At 53.0% G+C, this 26,976-nt stretch overlaps 1 protein-coding gene across 1 annotated transcript; it reads left to right on the forward strand.

Annotated features, from left to right (window-relative positions):
* The first annotated feature begins 199 nt into the window (after window positions 1-199).
* On the forward strand, window positions 200-26,665 carry CUL4A (cullin 4A). Its single transcript, XM_043891683.1, has 19 exons — window positions 200-381; window positions 953-1,068; window positions 9,012-9,115; window positions 9,901-9,970; window positions 10,960-11,033; window positions 11,974-12,136; window positions 12,414-12,503; window positions 13,502-13,584; window positions 15,209-15,276; window positions 15,634-15,752; window positions 17,321-17,513; window positions 18,690-18,794; window positions 19,035-19,145; window positions 19,220-19,305; window positions 19,862-19,969; window positions 21,090-21,203; window positions 21,601-21,879; window positions 23,603-23,755; window positions 25,230-26,665. Exons 1-19 carry the CDS (start codon window positions 228-230, stop codon window positions 25,323-25,325), a joined length of 2,286 nt encoding a protein of 761 aa, XP_043747618.1. The 5' UTR covers window positions 200-227; the 3' UTR covers window positions 25,326-26,665.
* The last annotated feature ends 311 nt before the right edge of the window (window positions 26,666-26,976 follow it).

The following is a 26,976-nucleotide window of genomic DNA, read 5'->3' on the forward strand; positions in this document are numbered from 1 at the left end:
GCGGTGCCCGCGCGCTTGCGGCCGGGTCGGTTCGGGTCGGGGTCCGGCGCGCTCTGGGGCCTGAGGCGCCGGGTCAGGCCGGGCGAGCCGAGCGGGCCGAGCGGGCGAGCCGGTCGGCGGTTGGGCCGGGCCGGGCCGAGGGAGCGCGGCCGAGGGAGGCCGGGGCCGAGGGAGGCCGGGGCGGAGGCCGGGCCGGGGCGGGCGGCGGGCGGGCGGAGGCCGCGGCCATGGCTGACGAGACCCCCCGGAAGGGCAGCTTCTCGGCGCTCGTCGGACACACCAACGGCCTCACCAAGCCCGCGTCCCTCGCCGCGGCCGCCGTCACCGCCAAGCCCGGCGGCGCCGGCGGCTCCAAGAAGCTCGTGATCAAGAATTTCCGAGGTGGGTGCGGGGCCGGCGGGCGGGCCGGGGGCGCCCTCGGCCGCCGCCCCGCGCCCTGCGGCCGCCCGGTTGGGGCGGGTCGGGCCGGGCACGGCGGGACCGGAGCTCTCGGAGGGGCGGGCGTGGTCACCCCCTCTGCTCGCCCCGGCCCTGCGGCGTCGCGGCCCCCAAGCAGGCGCCTCTGGCCCGTCAGGAGCTCACGTCTCAGCGTCCTCCCAACTGGGGGCAGTTTCGGGCAACTTTCAGTGTTGAGTAGAGTGTAACTATTCCTCGTCCTCCCGTTTGGGAAATCCACTCGTTAAGTAAAAGAACACTAAGATTTTTATGTCTTCTACATGCACTTACACTGATCATCAGTATTAGATGTGTTTACTTAGCAAAACGAAGGTGGGATGGTTGCAGAGTCTGTAACCCGAGAGATTTATAAACACGATACGTTGTGCTGGGAAAACAATGTCCTGCGTTCCTTAGCTGTGTGTCTCTGACGTACTTTTTTTGTAGAATGGTTTTTTAAAGACGTGTGATTGTTGGCATGGGTGCTGTTACCTACTGACTCTGTCTGCCCTTACAGACAGACCTAAATTGCCTGATAACTACACTCAGGACACCTGGCAGAAGCTTCATGAAGCAGTGAAAGCCATACAAAGTAGTACCTCCATCCGCTATAACCTGGAAGAGCTCTATCAGGTAAGCATCCACAGGTGGCTAAAAGCAGAGCTTTATAGAACGCTCACTGAGATGGAAAGGTTCCCTTTTCTTAGGGTGCTGGCCTCCTGTTTCCCACTTACCTGACTTTTTTTATAGTTGTCTAAATAGCACGATAATCCAGCTCCGGTGAAACGTGACACTGCCATGGATTTTGTGGTCCTCAGTGTTTTTCAGAGACAATAAGTAAGGAGGTAATAGAATCCGAGTATTTGCCTCCAACAGGAACAGTAGGAGTTCTGTGGCATCCTGTCCCAAGTCAAGGAATGTTTTCTGTTTTTGGTGGTTGTGGTATTTTTATTTCATTTTCAGCCTTAAGCTGTTGAAAGGCATTTAAATTTAACTCATTTATGGGAGAGAAATGTGTTTCTAAGAGCCATAGGACTTTTAACATTTTCCAAATATGCAGCAAATTATTATCCATTATGTTATATATGAAACTCTTATCTACGTTTTAGGTAATAGAATAGCATTTCTATTAATATATAGCTTCTCTATTAAGAGACTTGCATTTAAACTTTTTTCCTAGGAGGGTTTGGGGGAGAATGGGTACATGTATGTGTGTGGCTGAGTCCCTTTGCTGCTCACCAGAAACTACAACAGCATCATTAATTGGCTGCTCCCCAGTGTGACATAAAGAGTTTAAAGTTTGATAATTGTAAATAAGTAAATAAGTAAAACCTTTCATGTTTACATAAGCAATTACATTATAAAAGTTATGGAAACTAGAAAAAGTACACTGAAGAAAATGAAAATCCCCTCAATTCCTACCACCCAAAGAAGACTGCTGATGACAGTTTGAGAAACATGTGTGCCTTCCTTGTCTCAAGTGTAAGTCTGTTGTGTGTTTTAACCACTTTTATTAAGGTATGGAATGTGTCCTTGAGTAGGTTTTAACAGATGTGTCCACTTGTAGAACATTCCGTCACCACAGACGGTGCCCGGAGGCCACTGTGCAGCCAGCCATCCCGCCTCACTCCCAGTCCTTGGCAGTCCCTGATTTGTTGTCTGTCAGTGCATTCTGCCGTTTCTAGAACCTCATCTAAACGGAACCGTGCCTCTTGCAGCCTCTTGTACCTGGCTCCTTTCGCTTAGGGCAGTGCTTCTGCATTTGGTGTGGGCCTTTTGACAGTAACTGGTTTCTTTGTCGCTGAGTACGCTGGGTACCACGGTTGGTTATCCTGAGTTAATGAACGTCTGGGTTTCATAAGACGTTTCATAGCTTTTTCAAAGTGGCATCATGATTTTGTCTGTCAGTGGCGTGTGAGAGTTTAAGGTGCTCCATGTCCATGCCAATGTCTGGTATTGTCAGTCTTTAATTTTTGCTGTTCTAGTTTGGTATGTAGTAGCATTTCACCTTGGTTTTAATTTGCAATTCCCTGATGACATGAAGTATTTTTTTCTTGTGCCCATTGCCATTCCTCATACCTGCTTTACTGAAGTGTGTGTTCACATCTGCTTATTTTTCATGGTCTTGTTTATTTTCTTACCATCAAGTGTTTGGGGTTGTTATGTATTCTAGGTACATATCGTATTCCAGATATTTGCCTTGCACTTATGTTCTCCCAGTTTACAACTTGCCTTTTGATTCTCTTAACTATGGCTTTCAGAGAGCATAAGTTTTAGATTTTGATGAAGTCTTGGCATCAGTTTGGTCTTTTATGGATTGTGCTGGTAGTGTCTGAGAAGTCTGAGGTGGTATAGATTCTCTGTTTTATTTCCTTGTGGACATTTCAGGGTTTTCAGTTTCACATTTAGGTGTATTACCTGTTTGCAGGTGAGTGGTTGTGTCTCTTGTGAGGTGTAAATCCAGGCTCATTGTCCTCCCTGTGGATGTCCACTCGGTCCAGGCATCTGAACTTCCTCCAGCGAGCTGCTTTGTTCCTTCATCAGAAATTGTCCGTATGAGAGCCCTAAGTCTCAAAGTCTGGAGCATTGACCCTCCAGCTTTATCCTTTTTAGGATAAACTTGTTTTGGCTGTTCTAGGTCCGTTGTATTTCCGTATGGGTTTTAGAATTTGTTTGCCAGTTTCTCAGAAAAGTGCTCCAGGATTTTAGGTGGGACTCTGTGGAGCACTAGGGGAGCGTGGGGAGAGCTGTGCCTCGACAGCGCCGGCCCAGCCGGCCACCAGGGGCCACTCGCTTTGCTCCGTCTCAGCAGTGTCTGTAGTTGCACTGCACGGGCCTTGTGAGGTTCATCCCTAAAGCGGTTCATGTTTTTATGGTGTCAGGAAACGTGGTAGAAATTTTAATTTCTTGATAGTACATATAAATACAAATGATTTTATTCATTGATCTTCTGTACTGTGTCTTGCTGATTGCACTTTTTGCTGGTAGCTTTTTTTGTAGATGCCTTTGGATTTTCTATACAGTCACATTGCCTGTGAATAGAAGTAACTTCACTTCTCCCTTTCTAATCTGCATTCCTTTTATTTCCTTTTCTTGCCTGATTACACTGCTTAGAGCCTCTGATGGTTAATAGAAATGTAAAGAGCAGGTACAGTTGTTTTGTTCCCAGTCTTAGGAAAGAAAGCTTTTAGTCTTTCATCATTTAACATCATGCGATGCTAGCTGTGGGTTTTTCCAGAATACGCATTATCAATTTAAGGAAGTTCCTCTCTGTTCCTATTTTGCTGAGCATTTTTATCAGAAATACATGTTGGAATTTGATAAATTCTTCTGTGACTGTCGAGGTGGTCGTCTCATTTTTCTTTTTTTGTTGTTTGCTAATTACATTGATTGATTTTTCAAATCTTAGACTGGTCTTTCATTTTGGGATAAATCTTGCTTGGTCATGAGTATTTTTTTTTTTTTTTAATGTGTTAGATTCAGTCTGCCAATCATTTGTTAATTTTTGTACCTGTGATCACAGAGGATGTTGATGTATTATTTTCATGTAATGTCCGTGTCTGGTTTTGGTGACACAGTAATGGTGGCCTCAAAAAGTGAATTGGAAATATTCTCTTCTTTTCATTTTCTGGAAGACTTTGTATAGAGTTGGTATTATTTCTCTCTAAAGGTGTGAGAGAATTCCCCAGGGAAGCCATCTTGGCTTTCTTGGTGGAAGGATTTTCAACTACAGATTTCCTTAGTGGATATGAAGCTAGTCAGTTTGTCCACTTCTTTCAGTTCATTCTTCTTCTGCGGTGTCTAATCTGCCATTAATGTCATCTGGTGTAATCTTCAACCCTGCATTGTTTTCCTCTCTAGGTGTTCAGTTTGAATCTTTTTTGTATCTTCTCTGTCTCTAGTTAGCTTTTTTGACGTGTGGACATAGTCATAGCTCTTCTGCGTCCTGATCTGCCACGTCTCCATTCCGGGCTGCGTGGCACGGTTGATTTTTCTCTCCACTGGCGTTGTTTTCCTCCCGTTTTGCCTGAGTGGTAGCTCTGACTGGATGCCAGACATTGTGGGTTTTGACTTGTGTGCTAGATGCTTTTATGTTTCTGTGAATATTCTTGAGTTTTGTTCCTAACTTGGTTAAATTATTTGGAGTCAGTTTGACCTTTTAGACTGTTGCCTTTAAGGTGTGCCAGGCAGTACTAGAGCAGGGCTTTGTCCAGGACTAACTGCCCCGCTGCCAACGCAGGACCTTCCTGAGTCCTCAGCTCAGGGCGTCCGCTCTGCAGCCTGGACGCTGGACGCCCAAGGGGTCAGTGCTTATCTGTCTTCTGTCTGCCGAGGTCACTGCCTCTCAGAACCCAGTGTGTGGTGCTTTGGAAACTGCGGTTTTGTATATTATTTCAGTAGCAGAGTGAGGCTTGTTCCTTTGCTGTGTCTGGGCCAGAAGCAAGTGTCCCACCACATGCCCAAACTCAGGGGCTTTTAATTTAGTAAAATATTACGTCTTTCAGCTAGGGCTCATGATTGCTCTTTTCCTGGAGATTTGACTGGTATCAATTGCTCAGCGTTTTCTTAGCTGTACTTTTACCCAGGATGTGTTTCATCGTGGTTACCTTGGATATTATCACAAATGGTGTTTCCAGGTGTCCTGGTGTTGTGTCTTGGGACCTTGAGGCTCAGGGTGCTTCCCCCCACAGTGGCCCCACTCCTCCCGGGGGGCGTCTCTGGAGGGCCTGTCGGGGCCAGTGGCTGGCCTTTGGAGGCAGGTGCATGGGCAGGCGCCTGGCCGCTCAGAACTTCGGAGTGGTGTGTGTCTGCAGAGTGAGCCGCTCAGGTCCCGTGGTGCAGGTTGGGGGGGAGAGTAGGTGACCTGACGGGGAGGTTATCCTGGCCTCCAGCGGCAGGAACAGTGCTTGCCCTGGGGCCTCAGCATAGAGCCCCAGCTTCTCCTGTGGGGGGTGGGACGCACTTTGCCAGAGTCTTCTGTTCGAGTAACAGTCCTCACCAGAGCTTGCAAGGTTGGTTCTGTTTGAGGAGGTTTTTGGGATGTTGGAGGGAGGACCTCTTGTTTTGATGTTGGCCAGTTTCCCCAAAATGGGTCTAGCATCTCCCTTGCAGGCAGCCAGGCCTGTGGAGGCCGAGGGCAACTTCAGCCCATCTGCCGTTTCTCACTTCATTTTTGTTTGCTGGAAAGGGATATTCTGATCATGATGATGAACCAGTAGATCCACATACCACTCAGTCATTTTCCTCCCATAATGCGAGGAGGAGGAGATTTTTGAATGCATAGATCTTTTCTGAATTAAGGTGTGAAATCCCAGCTCACTGAAGAAAGTGTATCTGGGTGTCTATGTCTTAGTCCTACCCGTCAGCTCAGTGAAACCACAGGAACCTGAACATTTTCAAGAAGTGTTTCAGGGGAAGGCTGTGTGTTGATTTCAGACTAGATTTTTGTTTTGCTTTTGACTTTTTTAAAAACTGAAGTTTTGTTGACTTACAGTTCTATGCCAATCTCTGCAGTACAGTGCAGTGAGTCAGTTTTACCTACGTTCTTATATTTTACGTATATATTCTTATATATATGCATTTGACATATATATTCTTTTTTTTTTTTTTTTTTTTACTGTTTTTTCACTTGTGGTCTATCCCAGGAGCTCGGCTGGGGCTCCCTGTGCTCCACAGCGGCCCTTGTTGCTCACCCATCCTAAGTATTAGAGTTTGCATCTGCCGCCCGCTGGCTCCCGGGGCGTCGGTCTTCGTCCCCCTCCCCCTGCAGCCTCAAGTCTGATCCGTGTGGGTCTCAGACTGGCTCTGATGCTCAGACTCAGACCTGTCGCAGGGACCTCGCACTTGAGAAGGCCTTGCTGCTGGTGCTGAGTCCTGGGGTGAATGTCTCCATGACCCCTGTACCTGGTGAGCTTGGGGAAGGAGCATGGGGTGGACTCGGGTGCTGATGCATCCACCAGGTGGATTTGGTAAATCAAGGGAGCCCAGGAGATGGGAGACAGGTGGACGCTTTATTTGATGGCCTGTTGGAGAGTGTAAATTAGAGTGAATTCAGTGCATAAGTTATTCAGAAACATAATGTTCAAGTTCAGCTGTCTTAGGCTTAACAGGAAGGATTCTGTAATTCAGCAGCTTGGTCCCTCCTGGAAGTCAGCCCTCTGTATGAGGGAATCATGTCCAGACTTGGGACTGGGGCTGGGAGGGTGGGCGTCCTGTCCCCTTGGACTTCGCCACATGCTCAGGCCCAAGTCCTTGTTTCATTTTTGCACTGCTCTTCACTGGTTTCTCGTGGGCGGGAACCTGGGGGGACAGCATCCAGGTGGGGGCTCCTCCCGTGCGGTGGGCTTGTGGCGTTTAGACACACCTGGCACCCAGTTGGGTGCCCGGGGCCGGGGCTGCTGGAGGAGGCAGCCCGGCCCCACAGCCGAGGCGAGGGCAGGGCCCTGGCCGGTCTGTCTGTGGAATGGTCAGGGGTGTGGTTTCCCCCGGGCTCGGAGGGCGGTGTTTGTTTTTCACTTTTCCCCCTCGAGGCTGTTTTGCTCCTAGACGTGGGAGGCGCTCTCTCAGGGTCAGTGTTTTGCTGGGACACTGTCTGTCCTGACACAGATAAGCCTGTGCAAAGCGGGTGTGGGACTGTGGAGAGGGAGGCGGGGCTGGGAGGCTGCTGGCCGCGAGGCTGGCCGAGGAAACACCAAACCACACGGGTCTGCTGCCCATGGGACCCGGGTCCTGCTCACCCCCTCCGGGCGCTGCATCCCCTAAGACCCCTGTGCTGCCCACATGGCCCCACGGGGGCCTCATGCACCCTGAGAGGGACTTCTGAATCTCTAAGTGTGACTAAACCTCCCGATCTAGTTCTGGGGAGAAGGGCCTGTGGCGTCCCTGCCCCACCGCCCCCCCCCCCAGGGGGAGAGCAGGTGACAGGGCGGCTGTAACACGAAGACGCCAGCAGTGACTCAGCAAAGGCCTGCCTGGTGCCCCGGGGCTTGGCTCGTGGCTTTAAGGGCGCTCCAGATTCCGAGTTAAAAACAGTCTCAGTGGACCTGATGTCAATAGTGAGCACGTGCCGTGTGGGGCACACGAAGGGGAGCTGGTTCCAGAACTCACCAGGAAGCTCACAGCCGGGAAAAGGTTGTCCTGGGGACACTGACACCTGCTCCAGGAACTGGAGCGTTCAGAAAATGCCTCTGATTAAGATGTTCTTCTTTCATGGCTGATTCATGTCAGTGTATGACAAAAACCACTACAATATTGTAAAGTAATTAGCCTCCAACTAATAAAAATAAATGAAAAAAAAAAAAGATGTTCTTCTTTGAAGGACATGCGCCACTGAGCTTATCTTGATTTTTACCAAAGAAAATATGTTTTCTTCATGTATTATAGTAAAAACTTACTTTGTAATAATTATATTTGTAATGACTACCTACTGGAACAAAAGTCTTTATTAGGACAGTATCCCCCTTTTTATTTTAAGTGGGAAAAGGACAGTTGGTCTTGGGCTGAATTATAAAACCGTTAAGTTTTGAGAAAGGAGGTAAAGGATATAGAAAGAAAATGTGGATGGGAACGCCTTGTTCTCATTAACACAGAATGTAAGGGAAAGGTATTCTTGTTTTCTTATTACCATTATTTGATGTTCTCTTTTGAACTTTATAAGTATGCATGTGTTTTATATGTTATGTATTTCTTTACATAATTATTTTCTTTATAGCTATAAAAACGTAAGTTGCCCTTACATTTGAGCAAAGATTCTAAAATGTGTCCGTTCTGTATATCCCGCATACTTTTTTAAATAGCTCAGAAATAGGCAGTAGAAACACTGCATTTCTCTTCATAGTATTTCATATTTGGATTGGGTCAGGTGCTGATCTTGTACATGAGATTTGAAAGAAAATTTTATTAGAACTGGTAAGAATATACAAGTATTCTTCGATGTGGATTGATAATATTTTTTGAAAATTGTTTCCACCCCAAACACTTGTTTCCTCATTAATTTCAGACAAGTTTACGCGCCACCCCCTCGGGGCCTTGGCCCTTGAGCTTTTGGACGTCACCTACTCGGGGGCCTGAGGGCCCGGGTCTCCTGTCCCCTCCCCTGCCATGGGGTGGTCTCAGGGTCTGGAGCAGGGGTTTCCGGGCCTGGTTTCACATTGTGATCCTCAGGGTCAGCTCACTCCTCCCTGCAGCCCCACCGCAGACGGGCCCGTGGGCTCAGGCCCAGTTTGGTCTTCGCGTGAGTGGAGTGCGGCCAGGGTCAGAGGCTGCCGAGCAGGGAGCCTGGGGGGGGTCTGGAGAGGCCCGGCCTGGACGCACCCCCTCGGGGCCCCCGTCCTCAGGCGGGCATCGGGGCGCAGTCGTGTCCGTGTTCTGGGTCCCTGCTGTTGTGGGCCACTCTTTGCTGGTCTCTGGTGTTCCAACAGTGATGGCCCTGAATCACTGTGATGGTGTATTGTAGACTGTGTAAGTGTTGAAGGAGCGCCTTTCTGTTAGGATTATAGCGGTTTATGCAAATACACTTTTTTAAAGAACAAGTTTCTCATTCATAGTGAATGACTCATTATTCCTTTTGTCTTCAGGCTGTTGAAAACCTTTGTTCCCACAAAGTGTCCCCGACGCTCTACCAGCAACTGCGCCAGGCCTGCGAGGGCCATGTCCAAGCACAGATCCTCCAGTTCAGAGAATATCCTTGTTTGATTTGGGCGATTCCTATTCATTACCTAAATATTTTGAAACTGAACATTAATAGAATAAAGAATGAATGAATATCCTTAATATCAAAACAAAAGCTTTTAAAATTTTCTTTTATTTATGGAAACAAAACCTTGCATTTATATCATACAACCCTACAAAACAGATTTTTTTGAAGTAGAATTTTTTTACCATTTAAACTTCTCTGCTGATCTGATTAAAGTGAGAGTGTCCATTTATTAAGTCTGGTTTGAAGTATTTAGGAAACATTCTGAAAAATATCTTAGAGTTCTGCTATTTTTTATTCTTGTTCTTAAAACTCTTGTTAGTTTTCTGTGATTTATAACCAGTTTCCACAAACTTGGCAAAATGAACCAACCCTTGCCTGTCCACTCACAGTCTGCAGGTTGGGGGTGGCTCAGTGGTTTTCAGCTTAGGGCCTCGCTGGCTGAAACCATCCTGGACCTTTGCTGTTGTCAGCAGACCCACTTCCTCCCTCTGGGACAGTGTCTGCAGAGCCTGGGGCAGGACCCTGGCAGGGGAGGGAAGGGAACAAGGTGGGCTCGAAGGGATGGGGTAGGTGAGTGCAGGCAGGTGCATCCCAGGCAGGGGCGTGGGGACTGAGAAACCACGTTTGTGGCTTCTGAGCTTCCCGTTTTTCAGTACTCTGAGTACTAAATAGCATGCAGTAGTCTGTGGTGAAGAGAGCTGCAATTAAGGGGTAAAAATTGCAATAAATCTGCCGATGTTTCTGAAGCTTCCTTAGCAGGTCTGCACAGACTCACTAGACAGTGTGTTGTTTCTCAAGAAGATTAACACGTGCTGGCAGGATCACTGCAGACAGATGGTAAGCTTGCCGACGGCCTCTGCGATGCGAGTGTCGCGGGTGCCTCCTCCCTCTGCCGGCTCGGTGCACTGGTCCCCTCGGGCCTCCTCTCCAGCCTCTGGCTCTGCCGGGCCGAAGGGGGTTTGGGCAGCTGAGGGTGATGCCCGCTGCTCATCCAGCTGGGTGACTTTCTCACAGTGCGTGGCCTCGCCCCTCTTCTCACCCTCGGGGAAGGCAGGCGGGCCGTGGGCGGGGCTGGGGGCCTGTCCTGTTCGGGTCCTTCAGACCACACGCAGGTGGCCCCAGGCCTGTGACTCCTGGTGAGCCTCTGAAGTTTCCCTTGGCCTCAGTTTGTGCCTGAGAATCAAGCCCGAATCCCAGGGCTTCCCAGCACCTAGAGACAGCCAGGCTTAGACTTAGTGGATATAGATTCTGATTTGACTTTATGTATGTGAGTTTTCAGGGTGACCTGGCTGAGAGGCGAGGGAGAGCAGAGGTAGTATCAGTAGCTCTCCCAGGTGGGCTGAGCGCTTCTGTTTCCTCACGGGGGTGAGTAGGCGGCAACAAGAGAGTCTCTTCCGGGCCAAGCTCCGCTTGAGTCGTAAAAACAGGCGAACATCCGTCAGGAAGGTTCTGTTTACTTCTGTGAGCAAAGCTTCTCGACAGAGTCTGGGGAGCTCCCTGAGAGGAGAGTCCTGGGCCCTCCACACCCCCTGAACCTGCAGAGCCGCATGCCCACGTGCCAGGAAGGAATGCTTGAGCCCACGCTCAGGAGACTGAGCACGTCAGTGAGGAAGGGACTGAGATCACACGTGTCTCAGAGGCCGAGTGCTGTGAAATCCGTCCAGTCATATTTTCTGGATTAAAGAGGAAAAGCCAGCACCAAGGGGAACAATTAAATTCAGGGACGTCAGCCCTGAGGGTCTTGGTGAGGCAGCCGTGTTAGATCTGCGACAGCGGCATGACTGCTCAGAGGCCTGGGGTGGACTGACCCAGCCCTCTGCCCCCAGATCATGATCCGGAGCATCTTCCTGTTCCTGGACCGCACGTACGTGCTCCAGAACTCCACGCTGCCCTCCATCTGGTGAGTGTCTGCGCTGCGGCTGCCACATGTGCCTGACTGTCTGTCCTCCGCGCCCGCCGGGCCCCCTGGTGAACCTCAGCCCAGGGCGTCGGTCCCTGGGGGGTGGCCGCCGAGCTGGCGGCTGGCAGTCCCGCGTGTTCTCCTGCAGGTGATGGAATCTCGGGACGGGCCAGCAGGCACAGAGTCTCCACCATTCACTCTGCTCTGGGGGGGCCAGGCACACGGTCCGTGCCACGCCGCCCCCCGGTGCTCTGCTGATCAGCTGAGTGCGGGGGCCCGGCTTCCACCTGCTCCTCACGCGGGCCTTTGAGGGGCCCCGTGAGCCGGGACCCTGTGACCCCATCGCCCAGGTCCCCGCTCAGTGCCTCCTGGCCTCGGGCCCGAGCAGCTCAGCCTGTGTCGGAGCTGGTCCCCGCGGCCCTCCTGGCCTCCATCCACACGGGTGGTCAGTCCTGATTTGCGTGCTGTGCCCGGGACACGCAGCTTGTGGGCGTCGGAGGGCGGGGGGGGGTGAGGGCACACCCTGCTGGCTGAGTGTGAGCTGCTGGAGCCTGAGCCAAGATCTCAGCTTCCAGAAGAGGACGCCTGCAGCCATGGCCAGACTTCCTCCTGAGTCCTCGGGCAGCGAGCTGAGGACGGGCACCCTTGCTCTGTGGTCCCGTGGCACAGACAGACGGAGCAGCTGGGGCACGGGCTCGGGGAACACTGAGGACAGGAGACCCCAGGGCCCCGGGCAGGGCGGGGGCACCACTGGCTCACACAGGAAACAGACCGCCTGGGTGACAAAAGAAGAGCAAGGCGTGCCAGACTGTCAAAAAGGAAAATTTTTTTTAAAAAGTTGACACATGCACTAGTGAGTTAGCAAGTAAGTGTGTCTGGAGCTTCACCCAAAATTTGTAAAGAGTGAACCTAACACATCTAGTTTTTTCTGTTTGTGCAGGGACATGGGGTTAGAGCTGTTTAGAAACCACATCATCAGTGATAAAATGGTCCAGACGAAAACCATCGACGGCATCCTGCTGCTGGTGGAGCGGGAGCGGAGCGGCGAGGCGGTGGACCGGAGCCTGCTGCGGAGCCTTCTGGGCATGCTGTCCGACCTCCAGGTGGGCCCGGCTGCCGACCCCCCCCCCCCCCCCCCCCCCGCCCGCCAAACCAGGTCAGACCTCAGTGGACACCCATGTCGTTAAAGCGTTGGCTGAAAATAGGGAGTGTTTTCCCTCTAGGAGGGTAACCACTCAGGCTAGCCCTGCATCCAGGCCGGGGAGGGAGCCACCCTCAAGCAGGGACATGGCAGTGCAGCCAGCCGCCCTCGCCAAGGGGTCAGCCTTCAGGATGAGAGGTTTCTTCGCTGTAATTGGCCAGTAACTGCTCGTTTTTTAGGTATATAAAGACTCATTTGAACTGAAATTTTTGGAAGAAACGAATTGTTTATATGCTGCAGAAGGCCAAAGGTTAATGCAAGAAAGAGAGGTGAGTCGCCGAGACGTTTCTAAAGTGCCTTACTTTGTTTTCATAGATGTGTATCCAAGTGTGATTTCTAAGCATCTGTCTTTTCACACATGCAAACATTCTACTGAAAATCTAATCTAGTTTCAATTCCCAGTAATGAGATTCTTTCTTAGTATTTTGAGGGTTTTTTCCCCCTATTTTAGAAACTTTTCCATTGCCATCCCCCCATTAAGAAAGCCAGAAAAGCAGCTTCTGATTTACATAAGGAGCTCAAGCTGAAACAAGATGATAAAAGATAATTTTGTGTGTGTGTGTGTGTTGCGGGGAGGGGTGCCTGTGCTCGGCAGTTTGAGGGATCTTAGTTTCCAGACCAGGGATTGAACTGTGCCTCTTGCAGTGGAAGCGTGGCGTCGTAACCACTGGACCACCAGGGGATTCTCTAAAGATAATGCTTAGCTATGAAAGATAAACCTGATACATTAAAAATTTTCATCTGTGTGAGACACTGAATAAAATGACCCTAAAAGCTGTGGGGGATGCCAGGTGGTGGTAATAGAATGCCGATGCCTCGCTAGCTGGTTTCTCGGGTGTTAGAGCCCAGCCCAGAGGCAGGCCCCGGGGCCAGCTCAGGCGGGGGCAGTTGATGTCGCAGGGCAGCCTGGCCACCGCCTTGGGCCAGGGCCTCAGGGACCCTATCACCGGGCCCCTGCCGTGCAGGCAGGTGGCAGCATGGACACCCTTCGCCCCCAGAAACTCAGGGTGTGGTTTGAGAGCCCCTGCGGCCACTCTGGGCCCCTGGAGAAAGCGTGTGGTTGGTGTTCGCTGGCTGCACCTTGCGTGGACCCAGGTGCCGTGACCTGTCCCAGGCCTTGCCTCCCTTCCCCACTCCCGTTAGTCAGTGTTCCCGTTTGGCTTGCATGCAATTCTGCTTTTTCTTTTACTAAAGCAATGTTTGAACTTCTTGGGTCACATGAAGAATGTGTTTTGTTGCTGATGTATTTAAATGTTCTTTCTGGAAGGTTCCAGAGTATCTTGACCATGTGAGTAAGCGCTTGGAGGAGGAGGCAGACCGCGTGATCACATACCTAGATCACAGCACACAGTGAGTACAGCTCTGGGCTCCATCTAGGGGCCTCCTGGGGACAATGTCCCCTCCACTCCTCAACACACGGGACGTCTCACAGACTCACTCGCTGCTCTCTGACCCTGGACATATTTTTGCTCCTCGAGCAGTTTGCTTATTACTTGTGATTATTCAATAGTCGTAAGTCACACTGACTAAGTGGCCTGTGTTGAGTTCCTGTCCAAAGGAGTGATTCGGGCAGAGATACTTGGTGTCTTTTTACCATTTTTAATTTATGTTATGAATCTGTAATTTATAGAAGTGTTAATGGTGTATCACTGAATGCAGGCAGTTTTGGTTGTAAACTTTGGTTGGACATCTGATGTACTGATAGAGCTGTGATTATTTTGCTACTCAGTCCGATTATTTTCTTTTTTCATCTAATTTTTTTCTCTAAACCGATGAGTATCTAAGGAGAAGTTCAAGGGGAACTTTTTTGAGTGTCTGTGTCAGGCACGTAATGTTTAGTCAAGCGAGGGAGGTCAGAGCAGAGATGTGGGAGATGAAAAAGAGATGTTTTTAAGAGGGAAAGTGCTAAACTGTGTGGGTTGTGGTGGCTCGTGGGGGCGCGGGGGCGATGAAAGGAAGGGGCAGTGTGTCATCTCGAGAGAACGGGGCTGGAGCAGAAGCGGGCTGTCCCCAGACGCGTAGCTGGAGGTGCCGTGGGGACCGCGGGGGTTGGGGGTGCAGGGAGACAGAAGGCTGCGTCTGGTGGGACGCCCCAGCCTGCAGCCCCTGGTGCTGGGCCCCGCGGCTGCGCCTTCACGCCCTCCTGCGGGCTCACACGCCCATGTGCAGGTGCCGCAGAGAGCCCCCCCGCCCGTCTCAGTGAGGAGTGACCTCGGGCTAAGCAGAGGACTCGGAGAGAAGGGTGGTTCCCTGGGGTGGGGTTTTGAGGAGCACTGAGGTGGCTTCTGCAGTATCAGATGACTCAAAGGTCACAGAGTAAAAGGTGATTTTCAGAGACAGCAGAGGCAGAAGGCCGATAAATAAATGCGCCCCGGGCCGCATGCCCCCTCTCCAGGGCACGGGCACAGCTCAGATGCTGAGCCCTCCGTGCCTGGGGCCCACATGGCTGCCGGCCTCTGTCCGTCTGGGGCTGCCGTGAGGGTCACGTGAGGTGCAGGGAGAAGTCCCTCGAGTGGGCCCAAGGTTAGTAAGTCCTGAGAGTGCAGCAGGGCTCTGATCTCTGAGAGCAGCGCTCAGCGAGCAGAGGCCTGGACCCCGAAGGGTGCCATGTCCCCTTGTGCAGGGGACAACCCCACGTGGCCGTCTCCAGGTTGTCAGGTTCTCTGTTGCCTGTGACATTCCCAGCCTCTGTAAGGAGTCGGGTTTTGATGTGTGATCCTGGGAGGACGCAGGCTGAACTGAGGGCAGAGGGGCAGCTGGAGGTGGCGGGGGGTCTGTGGGGCCCAGCGGAGCGGGACTGAGGGCAGCGGTCCAGGAGTCCCAGGGACTGGAGTGCAGCTGGCCGGAGCGTGCTCGGGCGCCCCGTCGCTGCCGCCCTCCTCCCTGGACGTGGGGGCCCGAGGCAGTCGGCACTGGCGTGGTCCCGTCACTCCTGGTTGACAGGCTCCTTGTGCTCCCCGCTCCCCCCACCCAGGAAACCGCTGATCGCCTGTGTGGAGAAGCAGCTCTTAGGAGAACATTTAACAGCAATTCTGCAGAAAGGTAGGCCTCCCACCTTGCGTGTGTGCTCTGACCGCTTGTCCCGCACTCAGGGAGAGAGTTGGTGCGGCGCTGTGGCAGCGTGGGGCCGTTCGCTGTGACGCAGTCAGTGTGAGCCAGCGAGGGTGGTGGCCCTCAGCCCGAGGGGCCTGGGTACCAGCTGCGTCGGGGGCTGGCGGGGAGCCAGGCGGCTCAGGCCAGAGTCCCGGCAGTCCTCTCGGGGCTGGAAGACCCCAGCCTCTGGCGGCAGGCAGCCTGGCTGTGCTCAGGCCTGGCTGACCGGGAGCGTAGGCACGCGGCGGACGGCTGCGGGGCCCGTGTCCGCCTGCCGCCAGAGCTGACGCTGCCGTGTGGTCTCAGGGCTGGACCACCTGCTGGACGAGAACCGGGTGCCAGACCTCACGCAGATGTACCAGCTGTTCAGCCGCGTGCGGGGCGGCCAGCAGGCGCTGCTGCAGCACTGGAGCGACTACATCAAGGTGTGTGCGGGCCCCGGGCCAGAGCTGCCTCCGCTCCTTCACGGTCGGGGGCGGGGAGTGGCCCCCCGGGCCCGGGCCCCAGGGCTGCCTCCGCTCCTTCATGGTCGGGGGTGGGGGAGTGGCCCCCCGGGCCCGGGCCAGAGCTGCCTCTGCTCCTTCACGGTCAGGGGGCCTGGCTGGACGTGCCCATCGCCTCCTGGGCCCCCCGTGCACATGGTCTTGGGGATAAATAGCATCCAGGTGTAAACGTTCTTAAAGTTGCTGTTTGGCCATTTGTTGTCAGCATAAGTACTAGCGGAGTTCTATAGTTGTGATTTTCAAAAGGTTGTTTTTGTGAATCTGCTGTTGAAACATGATTTCATGCTTGGCTCAGCAGGAACTGTTACACATTTTGGTGTGTCTGGGTAGGGTCATGCTGCTTTGTTTCCTAGAAATCCAGGATTTATGCATGTTTTGGTTATAAAAAGGCAACAGGAGTGATCTGTGTGGTGCTGGCCTATTCATCTTGGTGCTGGCCTCAGGTGGTGCACAGTTGGTGAGTTGTAGGTGGACTTGTGACCCATCTGGACGAGACGACGGGTGAACTGTCAGGGCCAGGGTCCTGGTTGTGCTGCTGCTCGGTTGGGTCCCGTGTGTCAGCATCGGGGAACCAGGCTGGGTGCACGAGGCACACGCTCGCTCTTCTTGCTGCCTGCGGCTCTGTACCCATCAAGAAGGAGATTCAACTCAGTAAGAAAGATGGAGGAAACAGTCAGGACTGTGGAAAGTTTGTACACGCACACATACCGCCAAGAGCTTGTGCCACTGTATTGAGCTGAGAGGCATAAGCAACTCAGGCCTGGTCAGCACTGGACTTTCTGCCAGGAAAGGCCTAGGAGGTTGAGGGTTCTGCTGCCCAGGGGTCCCCAAAGAACGGGCACAGGTCCTGACACAGGCGGGCACCTTTGCAGCGTCCAGCCTGGGCAGGAGACATTGAATCGTGAACACTTGCCCCGCTATCCGCTGAGGATGAGCGTGACACGGTGCCCCCCACTCCTGCAGGTCGTGCCAGGCCCCCCTCCAGGAGCCTCTGTGCGGCTTCACCTCAGCCTTTCCACCATAGTCTGCCCCCATGCGTACCTGTGATGTGGAGCTCCTTGCGTGTCCTGTGAAAGCCAGTAGTTTGTGTCGTCAAGTAGCCAGCTGTTACTGTCATACAGACTTTTAGTGATGTTTACGTAGCATTTCTTAAATAAAAATGCAGGCTAAAAACCAGAGTCTAAAGCACAGTTAGGAGTGAAAGAGAAGGAACTGTAGTCAGGAAGCCCAGACAGGTGTGACAGATTAAGAGGATTAATTTATGTCTGAGGGATTTGTAAGAAAAAGTTCTTTCAGAAGCGGAATTGTAACCTTAAAGCTTAGTTGCATACCTACTTAATTTTTAGAATGTGGACTAAATTTATGAAACTTCTGAAATGATTTAGCATTTAATATTGGAAGTGATCGATTTGTTAAACCATCACGAGTGTTTGATGGCAGGAGAAAAGCTGTTGTGCCAGGGCCCTGCCGCTGACTTGGTGTCTCTGCAGACTTTCGGGACGACGATTGTCATCAACCCTGAGAAAGACAAGGACATGGTGCAGGACCTGCTGGACTTCAAGGACCGCGTGGACCACGTGATCGACGTGTGCTTCCAGCGGAACGAGAGGTTCATCAACCTGATGAAGGAGTCCTTTGAGACGTTCATCAACAAGAGGCCCAATAAGCCTGCAGAGCTGATCGGTAGGGAACACGTGAACGATAAAGCACAGCTTAAGCAGAGGTTTTCCCAGAAGTTCAGGCGCCTCATGGGGAGGACGGGAATGGGGCTTAAAAGGACCGCCTTTCCAACAACCAGACACCAACGTGTGCTCATGTGTGTGTTAAATCTGTATGTGAGCACGTGGTGTTTCCACTAGGGAGCATGTGTTCGTGGTTTTGTGATGAGATGGAGCCTGACATCACAAGAGAAGGAAGAGACGAGCAGATGTGTCCTAGTTTGCATGGCCCCCAGCTCCAGAGCTCTTCCTGCTCAGAAACTGGCCTGGGTTTGTCGTGTAGGAAGGAACATTGGGAGGGTAACTGTTGACCTCTTGACAGCGCGGGACAGGAGATGTCTGTTCAGTCCCAACCTTGTATCCTCCAGTCAGTATTAAATGTGGTGGGATTGATTGGCATCTCTTTTAAATGATCCCTTTGTATACTTATTTCATGATAACATCAAAATATACTCAGGATTCATGGAGTCTCATCAGTGAGGCAGTTTTTTTGGAATTGTTCAGAGGCAGCGGGCAGGACTGAGTTCTGGTGTGGGCTGTTGAAGGTACCTAGTGGGAAAGTGGAGGTCACAATACAAGTGTGTACGTTTGCGATGTTCAGAAGAAAGAACGATAAGGGGAAGAGCTAAGAAGAGCAACAGGAGGAGACATTCAAATGCACCTGTTTGATTTGGCCTTTGTGCCACCTTACAGACTGTGGTTTCTCTAAAGACACATTCAGACCCTCGGGAGCGTGGATTCTCCCTTCGGGCAGGTCGAGGCAGCCTGTGCGTCAACAGCAGGAGGGCAGGCAGAGCCACTCTGTCAATACGGGGTCATCCCCGAGAGGAGTGCTTCCATGTAAGGAAGCCTTGGCCGCGTGTCTCAGCACATCCTGCTGGTGGGCTGCTCCAGTTTTTGGAGCAGCCCTGTGCCAGGAAGCCCCAGTGTGGGACCACAGAGTGTGTTCTAGGGTGCCTTGAAAGCACAGATCTTAGAACAGCAGGTGTTTGCCTGTTTATTACATAATAATGTCATTTTGGGAAAGTTCCAAGTGTTATGTTCAGTTTTTTCTTACAGAGATTAAAGATCTTCCTTTTTGTATTTAGAATATGTATTGTATAGTGAATGCTTATTTTTCAAATAATTTCATCTCCTACAGCAAAGCACGTAGACTCAAAACTGAGAGCGGGGAATAAGGAGGCGACGGACGAGGAGCTGGAGAGGATGCTGGACAAGGTCATGATCCTGTTCCGGTTCATCCACGGTGAGCTGGTCTCCTGGCACACATCTGCAGCTCCTGGCCAGCCTGTCTCCTCCCCGCCCCGTCGACAGAGGACGGGGTGGCGGCTGCTGTGGACGGAGCGAGGGTGTTTGTGGGGATTCAGCGGGAAGAGCTGGCTCACACGCACGTGTGGCCGCCTCTTGGGCTGAGTCAGCTGCTGAGCTGAACATTTTCACGGTAACTGTCAAATGTCTTACCTGGTTCTTGCTTGCTTATAAATAGGTAAAGACGTGTTTGAAGCATTTTACAAAAAAGATTTAGCGAAAAGACTCCTGGTTGGGAAAAGTGCCTCTGTCGACGCTGAGAAATCTATGCTGTCGAAGCTGAAACACGGTAAGCATCCGGGGGTGGGGTGAGCACCCCTGCGCGGGGCCTCCAAATGCTCACCCGCCTCCCGCTTTGTCCAGAGTGTGGGGCCGCCTTCACCAGCAAGCTGGAGGGCATGTTCAAGGACATGGAGCTCTCCAAGGACATCATGGTTCATTTCAAGCAGGCAAGTTGTGTTCTTTTCAAATGAAACAGCTTTTTAAAAAATACACTATTTTAAATTCTGTGAAATGATCATGTACATAAGTATGTGAACTATGTAAAATCCTCGTCTTTAAAAATTACACTGTTAACATTTCACATGTTCAAAACACTTCAAAATGAAAAAGAAATGTAACCCCTGGGGATTCCCTGTCAGTGCAGTGGTTAGGACCCCAGGCTTCCACTGCCGAGGGCCCAGGTTCAACCCCCGGTCTGGGAACTAGGGTCCTGCCAGCTGTGTGACACAGTTGGAAAAAAAAGAAAAAGAATTCCTAAAAGTGCACTTGAAACTCTGGCTTAAATGTGTTTAATGACCCATATTTGGGACAAAACTAAAGAAGAACATTCCCAGTGACTTTAGAACAGAGTGTGTGGCTTCAGTGGACCATGTTCCAGGGTCTCAAACAAATGAAAACACAAGGTAAACTGTAGTTTGGAAACAGGATCACTCGTTTTTTAAGAGTGATTCTTTTGGGTGGTAGTCTAAGGTGACCATCTGTCTCGGTTTCTTGTGTTTGCAGTACATGCAGAATCAGAGTGACCCGGGCTCCATAGACCTGACCGTGAACATACTGACCATGGGCTACTGGCCAACATACACACCCATGGAGGTGCATCTGACCCCAGAGGTGAGCACTCGAGAACCTGCCGCCCAGCGCTCACACACGAGTGCTCCAGGGCCCCACACACCTCGGGGAGTGTTGAAATCACACGCGCGCCGAAAACCCTGGCCATCTGTGTCATCTCTGGGAGCAGCGTTCACAGTGGACACTCCTTGTCTCTGGCCGCCGGTTGCCTGCCAATGAAGGCCCTGGCTTTAAAAGCTCCCGCGTGGGAGCCTCGGGCTTCCTCGTCGGGCTGATGCTCCCACCCGTCACACCAGAGCCAGGGCCTGAGAGGGCAGGGGTGGTGTGTGTGTGGCTGACACGGGCCCTCTGAGGGGGATGGGGTGTGTCTGCCGGTGTGGGCCCAGGGCCCAGATCCGCCCTTCCTGTTCCCGGAGCAGAGTCTCCTGGAATCTCCTGTTTCTGGCCCCCTAGTCAGTCTCTGTCACGTCTTCCCCTCCTTTTCCTCTGCCCTGTGCCCTGAATGCACATGTTCCCCGGAAGCCCCAGCTCCCTCCCTCTCAGCCTCCGGCCTGTGTCTCCAGTCCCCCACGCCAGGACCATCACAGCTGTCCCAGACTTGGCGCCCCCTCCCATGTCTCCCCACGCGATGGGATGGTTCTGCGCCCCTCCCCACACTCCACCCAGCACTCTCACGCTCCTGGGGCTGGTGTGACCCTGCAAGTAGACGCTCTTCCCCAGAAAACCTCCACGCCCCGTCTGCCCCTGCTGGTTGACACTCCCCCCACCTCCCTCCACCCGGGCTGTGCCTGCGCATGCATGCGCTGCAGGACTAGTCAGGCCTGGAGGGGTGGCAGGGACAGGCCAGAGTCCCAGGGCCTCCCCTGGGGCAAGAGGAGCTGCAGCGCAACCGGACAAGACCACAGACACTCCTGGGCGCAGAGGCTGCGGGAGGGGCCGAGGAAGCCTGCGGGGCTTCGGGAGGGAGGTGGAGGCCCCACCCGCCCTGGAAGGAGTTGTTGAAATGGTGGCAGCACGGGGCCGCGTGCCGGTGGGCAGCTGTCAGCACGCGCAGCAGGCCTCGTCCAGCCCAGCGGTGTCCTGGGAACTTGGGCACTGAGCCGTCGGTCGTGGCAGAGTAAGCGTGTTCAGCATGATCACACTCGCTTTCCTCTGCTGACAGATGATCAAGCTACAGGAAGTGTTCAAGACATTTTATCTGGGGAAACACAGTGGGCGGAAGCTTCAGTGGCAGACGACGCTGGGCCACGCGGTGCTGAAAGCCGAGTTCAAGGAGGCAAGTCCTGTGTCTGTCACTTTTTATGTTTTTGAAGCACGTTTATGAAAAGATGTTTTTAAATTGCCAGTAGACTTTGATAGCAAAGAAAGAAAGGGAGGGATTATTCAATATAACTCAATACTGGCTTTTTGAAGTTGGTAAAATGAAGTGATCAAAGGGCTAATATTTTAATCAATAAAATTAGTGATGTCTTCTCACCTGGTGATTAGTTAGTACTGTCAACACGCCCACACACAGGCTCGTCAGGACGTCTCCTCACTTGGTGACTAGTCAGTTCCGTCTCAGCACGCCGCACACAGGCTCGTGAGGGTGTCTCCTCACCTGGCGACTAGTCAGTACTGTCTCAGGCGTTCACGGGCTGGCAGACACACTTGCGTGGCTCCTTCTCTTTCAGGGAAAGAAGGAGTTCCAGGTGTCCCTGTTCCAGACGCTGGTGCTGCTCATGTTCAACGAAGGGGACGGCTTCAGCTTCGAGGACATCAAGATGGCCACTGGCATAGAGGACAGCGAATTGCGGAGGACGCTGCAGTCCCTGGCCTGTGGCAAAGCCCGCGTCCTCCTCAAGAGTCCCAAAGGGAAGGAGGTGGAAGATGGAGACAAGTTCCTCTTCAACGCAGAGTTCAAGCACAAGCTCTTTCGGATAAAGATCAATCAGATTCAGATGAAGGAGACGGTACGTATCCGCTTCCTCCGCTTTCCCCGCTCACAGGGGATCGTAGGTCTATAGGAACTTTCGACCCTCATTACACACTCATGTCTGTGAGATGCTTTAGCGTAACTGTTACTACTTTTATACTCAGGATAGGAGTGAAACTCAGAAGGACATGTGTCTAACGGTTAACTTGCTGTCCACACAAACATGTCCTAGATGAGGTCTTTGTAGCCCACCTGTGTCCGCGTATGGAGTGCCTCGTTCCACACCTGGTGACCTGTCCTAGCAGCTGTGCCCACCCCCGGCCGTTCTCTAGGCCCCGCCGCTGGGTTCTGTGTCCAGGCCGAGCGTCTGTACCTTTGATCAGGCTCCCCAGGGTCATGGGCCCAGGCAGGCTCCAGGCCGCTGCCCTCAGGCACCCTACTGCAGGAGCTCTCGCACCCCAGGGCTGTGATCCAGCAGGCGGGCACCGTGGCCTTGTCAGAAGGCGCTCCGTCCAGAGGGAGCTCCAGCTCTGACTGCGCGGGCCTCCTCCCAGGTCAGGACTTGGTTTTTACATGTGCAGAGTCACACATCGTGTGACTTGAATCCGAGAGCATGGAGCCCCTCTGCAGAGCCTGGTGGTGCCTCGGACCTGGTCCATCCTTCAGCTGAGGGGCCCCACCCAGCCACACTCATGCTCTCGGCCCCTGGCTTGGCTCTCTCGAGTCTCAGCTCCTCACCCTGGACTCGCTGGGTCAGAGGACAGGAGCTTTGCTGACATGAGCGCGCACCAGTCTCCAGCTCCTGGGGGCCCTGACCTCCCCCCCTGCCTGCACCCTCCCCGCTGGGGAGCACACGGGTGGTTCATGGCCAAGTTAGTGCCACTTGCTTTGAGTCCCCTGAGCATCTTTATGCCATTTAGAAGCTCATACAAATTAGGTGGCTGTCCCAATGCTCAGTTCTTCATCTTCTAACGTGGGCGTAACAGCACCACAGGGCTGAGACTGGAGAGGAAGTGCCGGCGTCCAGCTCTCGGCCACGCACCTGCAGTGCTTCACTGGTCCTGCCCCTGCTCTTTCGTGGGTCACCGCTGGTGCTTTTTTGTTTTTTTAATTAATTGCTTGAACTCGAGTCCTTGGTACATTTATTGTAATATCCCACCTCTGACTTGCAGGGATGTTCTGTTTATGCTGAGGGGACTGGTGGTGGGTGGTTCTGTCGTTCTGAGAGGGTCCTTCCCACGTGAGTACAGTGGGAGGTTCAGTCTGTTCCTCTGCAGTTTCTGCCTTGAGGGTCAGCTTAACGAAGATCTTCCTCTGACCCACATTTTAAAGAACGTTTACTTGTATTGTTCCAGTCGTCTGTTTCAATTTTCCTCTGAAATATTTCTCTGTGTTAGAAGTTACCTTAGCATCAAGAAAGCATTCCAGCCACCCTTCCTATTTTAAAACCTGAATGGGTTCTCTGACAACCTACTAGAACTGTCACTTTTGTTAGAAATCAGGGTCACGTATTACCGGGCAGTTTCTCGTTTCTGTTTTTCAAGTTCTGTTTCAAAGCCAGCACGTGAAGTCTTTTAATTGATGTCACTATTCCTATAAATTCACTGATTTTGGTGCTGAAGTTCAGTGGTTTCACTGGAACCAAGCCGCAGAACAGAACAGGGGTCCCCCCGCAGTCTGGCCTGCCTTCTGCCTGGAGCTTGGCAGCCCCCACAGAGGCGGTGCCAGCGCTGAGTCAGGCAGCGGGCCCTCTCCCACAGGTGGAGGAGCAGGTGAGCACCACGGAGCGCGTGTTCCAGGACCGGCAGTACCAGATCGATGCTGCCATTGTCAGGATCATGAAGATGAGGAAGACGCTGGGCCACAACCTGCTCGTTTCTGAGCTGTACAATCAGCTCAAGTTCCCAGTCAAGGTAAGCAGGCGTCGGCTTGTCAAGTCACCGCGTTTGCACACCCTTGGCACCGCACGTCCGGGTCTCAGGGCCTCTAGAGTCGGCCGTCTGTCCCCTGCTGTCGCTGGTCACTTGCCACAGAGACCTTCCTCTGAGTGCCGAGAGCGAGCAGCTTCCCCCGGTTCCTTGGTGACTGCAGCTGCCCTCCCCTCCTCCCACCGTGGTCCCAGCCCCAGGCTCTCTGCCTCGGGCGTGTTTCCCTAGTGCCGGCGTCTGAGGGCTCCCGGTGGGCAGCAGGGAGGTTCTGTGACTGTGGTGTCGAGCTCAGGAGGACCAGGCAGTGGACGGACGCTGGACGGGCCATTGGGGCTGTGTGTTCCCCCAGGTTCCACAGGCCCAGGGTGGGTGGGAGGGGGTCAGGGCCCCCTGCACCAGAGACCTGGACGTTCAGCAGAGGCACAGGGCAAGGCCTGCAGCTGTCGGGGTAGAGAGCTGCGCCCTGAGGGCCAGGCCTCCCCTTCTCGCAGGGGGACAGCGTCCACTGGGGTGAGTGTAGTGTCTCCCAGTGATGAGCGCACAGCGTGGGGCGCAGTCTCCTCACAGGACACTCTGCAGGCTCAGGGGCCCCTGACAGCTGCCCTGCTTGGAAGACATCTGCTCGCGCTACGATGTTGACATTGTCTTTGAAGCAGGGAGCTTTTGTCCGAGTCGTCCTGTCGTGAGCTTCTGGTCCTGCACAGATGTGTATAGACGTGTGCCCTGATCACGTGACCCACATGCCTCAGCCATGTGCCCTGATCACGTGACCCACATGCCTCAGACATGTGCCCTGATCACGTGACCCATGTGCCTCAGACGTGAGCCCTACCCACATGCCCCACGTGCCTCATGTGTGCCCTGATCACGTGACCCATGTGCTTCAGACATGCGCCCTGATCACGTGACCCACGTGCCTCAGACGTGTGCCCTGATCATGTGACCCATGTGCTTCAGACGTGCGCCCTGATCACGTGACCACAGTGCTTCAGACCTGCGCCCTGATCACGTGACCCACGTGCTTCAGACGTGCGCCCTGATCACGTGACCCATGTACTTCAGACATGCACCGTGACCCACATGCCTCAGGCGTGTGCCCTGATCACGTGACCCACGTGCTTCAGACGGCGTCCTGACCCACATGCCTCAGGCATGCGCCCTGATCACTTGACCCACATGTTTCAGACCTGCGCCCTGATCACTTGACCCACATGTTTCAGACCTGCGCCCTGATCACGTGACCCACGTGCTTCAGACGTGCGCCCTGATCACGTGACCACATGTGCTTCAGACATGTGCCCTGATCATGTGACCCATGTACTTCAGACGTGCCCCGTGACCCGCATGCCTCAGGCATGCGCCCTGATCACGTGACCCACATGCCTCAGACGTGCGCCCTGACCCACTCCCTCAAGGTGAGCCAGACGCCCTCTGACAGGCCCCTGCTGTTCTTTTCCAGCCTGGAGATCTGAAGAAGCGGATTGAGTCTCTCATAGACAGGGACTACATGGAGAGGGACAAGGACAGCCCAAACCAGTACCACTACGTGGCCTGAGGCCCGCCCGCCCGGGAGACACAGCGCCCCTTCAGGGAGAAGCCCGCTCCGCGGCGCCCGGGTCGCCACTGCGGGCTGCATGGGCGGGCGTCCTTGGACCACTTTCCGGGCTCTGGGACTCGCAGGTGGCGTGTGTCTTCCCTCCAGTTCTTCCTCCTGTTCCTTTAGGCGTTTGATGATTTCCAGGGCTCCGCAGAGTGGCTGAGGCTGGGTAGGCAGGCAGTCTCCTTTGTAAGCAGTGTTCTTGTGCAGAAGCTGATGTTCTGTGTGTGTGTGTGTGCGCGCGCGTGTGCAGGTGTGAGACCCTGCGTGCTGCCTCCTGCCGCTGCAGGACCACCGTGTGCTCGGACAGAAGCTCTTGGGCCCAGAACGGGGCCCTGACTGGTGAGCGCGAGGGAGAGCCTGTAGCGCCACAGCTGATGACTCATGCAGCCTGCATAGTAGCTTCTGTGCGTTCCTTTGCACCAAGTTTTAACCTTGAGGCCTGGTTTCTGGACGAGGCTCCTCGCGAGGCCTCGCTCCGTGGAGAGGAGGTCGCCCTGGCGCGTGTGACGCTGCGAGCCGTCCCTGTCTCTGTTTCGCTTCCGCCGCGTTGCTTGTGAACTTTCTCTGTGGGGGGTTGGCGGGAGCCGTGCGTGTGTGTGTGTGTGTGTGTGTGTGTGTGCCGTCCCAAGGCTGCGCCTGGCAGCCCCTGTTCTCAGCCCGGGGGCGGCTGCTATGTGCCCTGTTCTAACTGCGCGTTTGTACGATGGCGACAGTCAAGTCTGGTTCTCTTTTCGCGGCCCTGGGTGGTAGCTGTCCTCCACGCGACCACGTCAGCGCCTCGAGGAGACCAGCGCGGCGCAGAGGTGGCCTCATGGGCACCTGCCGTCACGCGCGTGCATAAGGGAGCCACGCAGCGGACGCTGGTTCGTGTGGGAACCACAACAAAGATACTTTTGTGAGAACATTTAAAAGTACTTTATATTTTACATAATAGCATGTTTCGTTTTGATTAAAAGCTACCAAAGGAATTTTGATCATGGTGTAAGTGTTGAAAGCAATATTTTCTGGAATATACCAAGTTTATATCATTTGATTTTTGTGCTAAATTATTAAAAGATTCTCCCTTTTTGAAACATGCGTCTTTAAAATATGACATCTCATGGGTTTCCAGATGAAAACCCTCCCTCTTTGCGTGTCCTCTTTTCTCTTTGTAAATTTTCAGTTGTGAGTTTATCACACATGGTCAATCAGAGACCAGTAGCTTCTGCTTCTTAGACTTTAAGTTCGATGTCTCTCAATTGTTGATACTGTAATTTAATGTAGACTTACTCTGAATAAAAGTAGTTTCAATTGGCCTTAAAATCACATTAATAAAACTGGTATGCACCCAACATACTGCTCCCCGCCCTTCAGCCCCTAAAGTCCCCTCCAGGACAGTGAGGCGGCACCTGGCGCTTCCGCCTGGACCTCAGTCTTGCCCACGTGATGCCCCATGTCTGGTCCTGTCTTATTGTACTTAAGGGTCAGTGACGTGAGACACACAGGAGGAAACGATTGAGAAGGGAAAGACAGGCAGAAAACCTCCTAAACTCGAGGAAGGTGTCCCCTTTAAAACAGACACTGTGGGACGTCCCAGGGTGGGGCCAGAGGCTGAGACTCCCGACAC

This window comes from Cervus elaphus, chromosome 30, assembly GCF_910594005.1.
Source record: "Cervus elaphus chromosome 30, mCerEla1.1, whole genome shotgun sequence".
Taxonomy (NCBI): domain Eukaryota; kingdom Metazoa; phylum Chordata; class Mammalia; order Artiodactyla; family Cervidae; genus Cervus; species Cervus elaphus.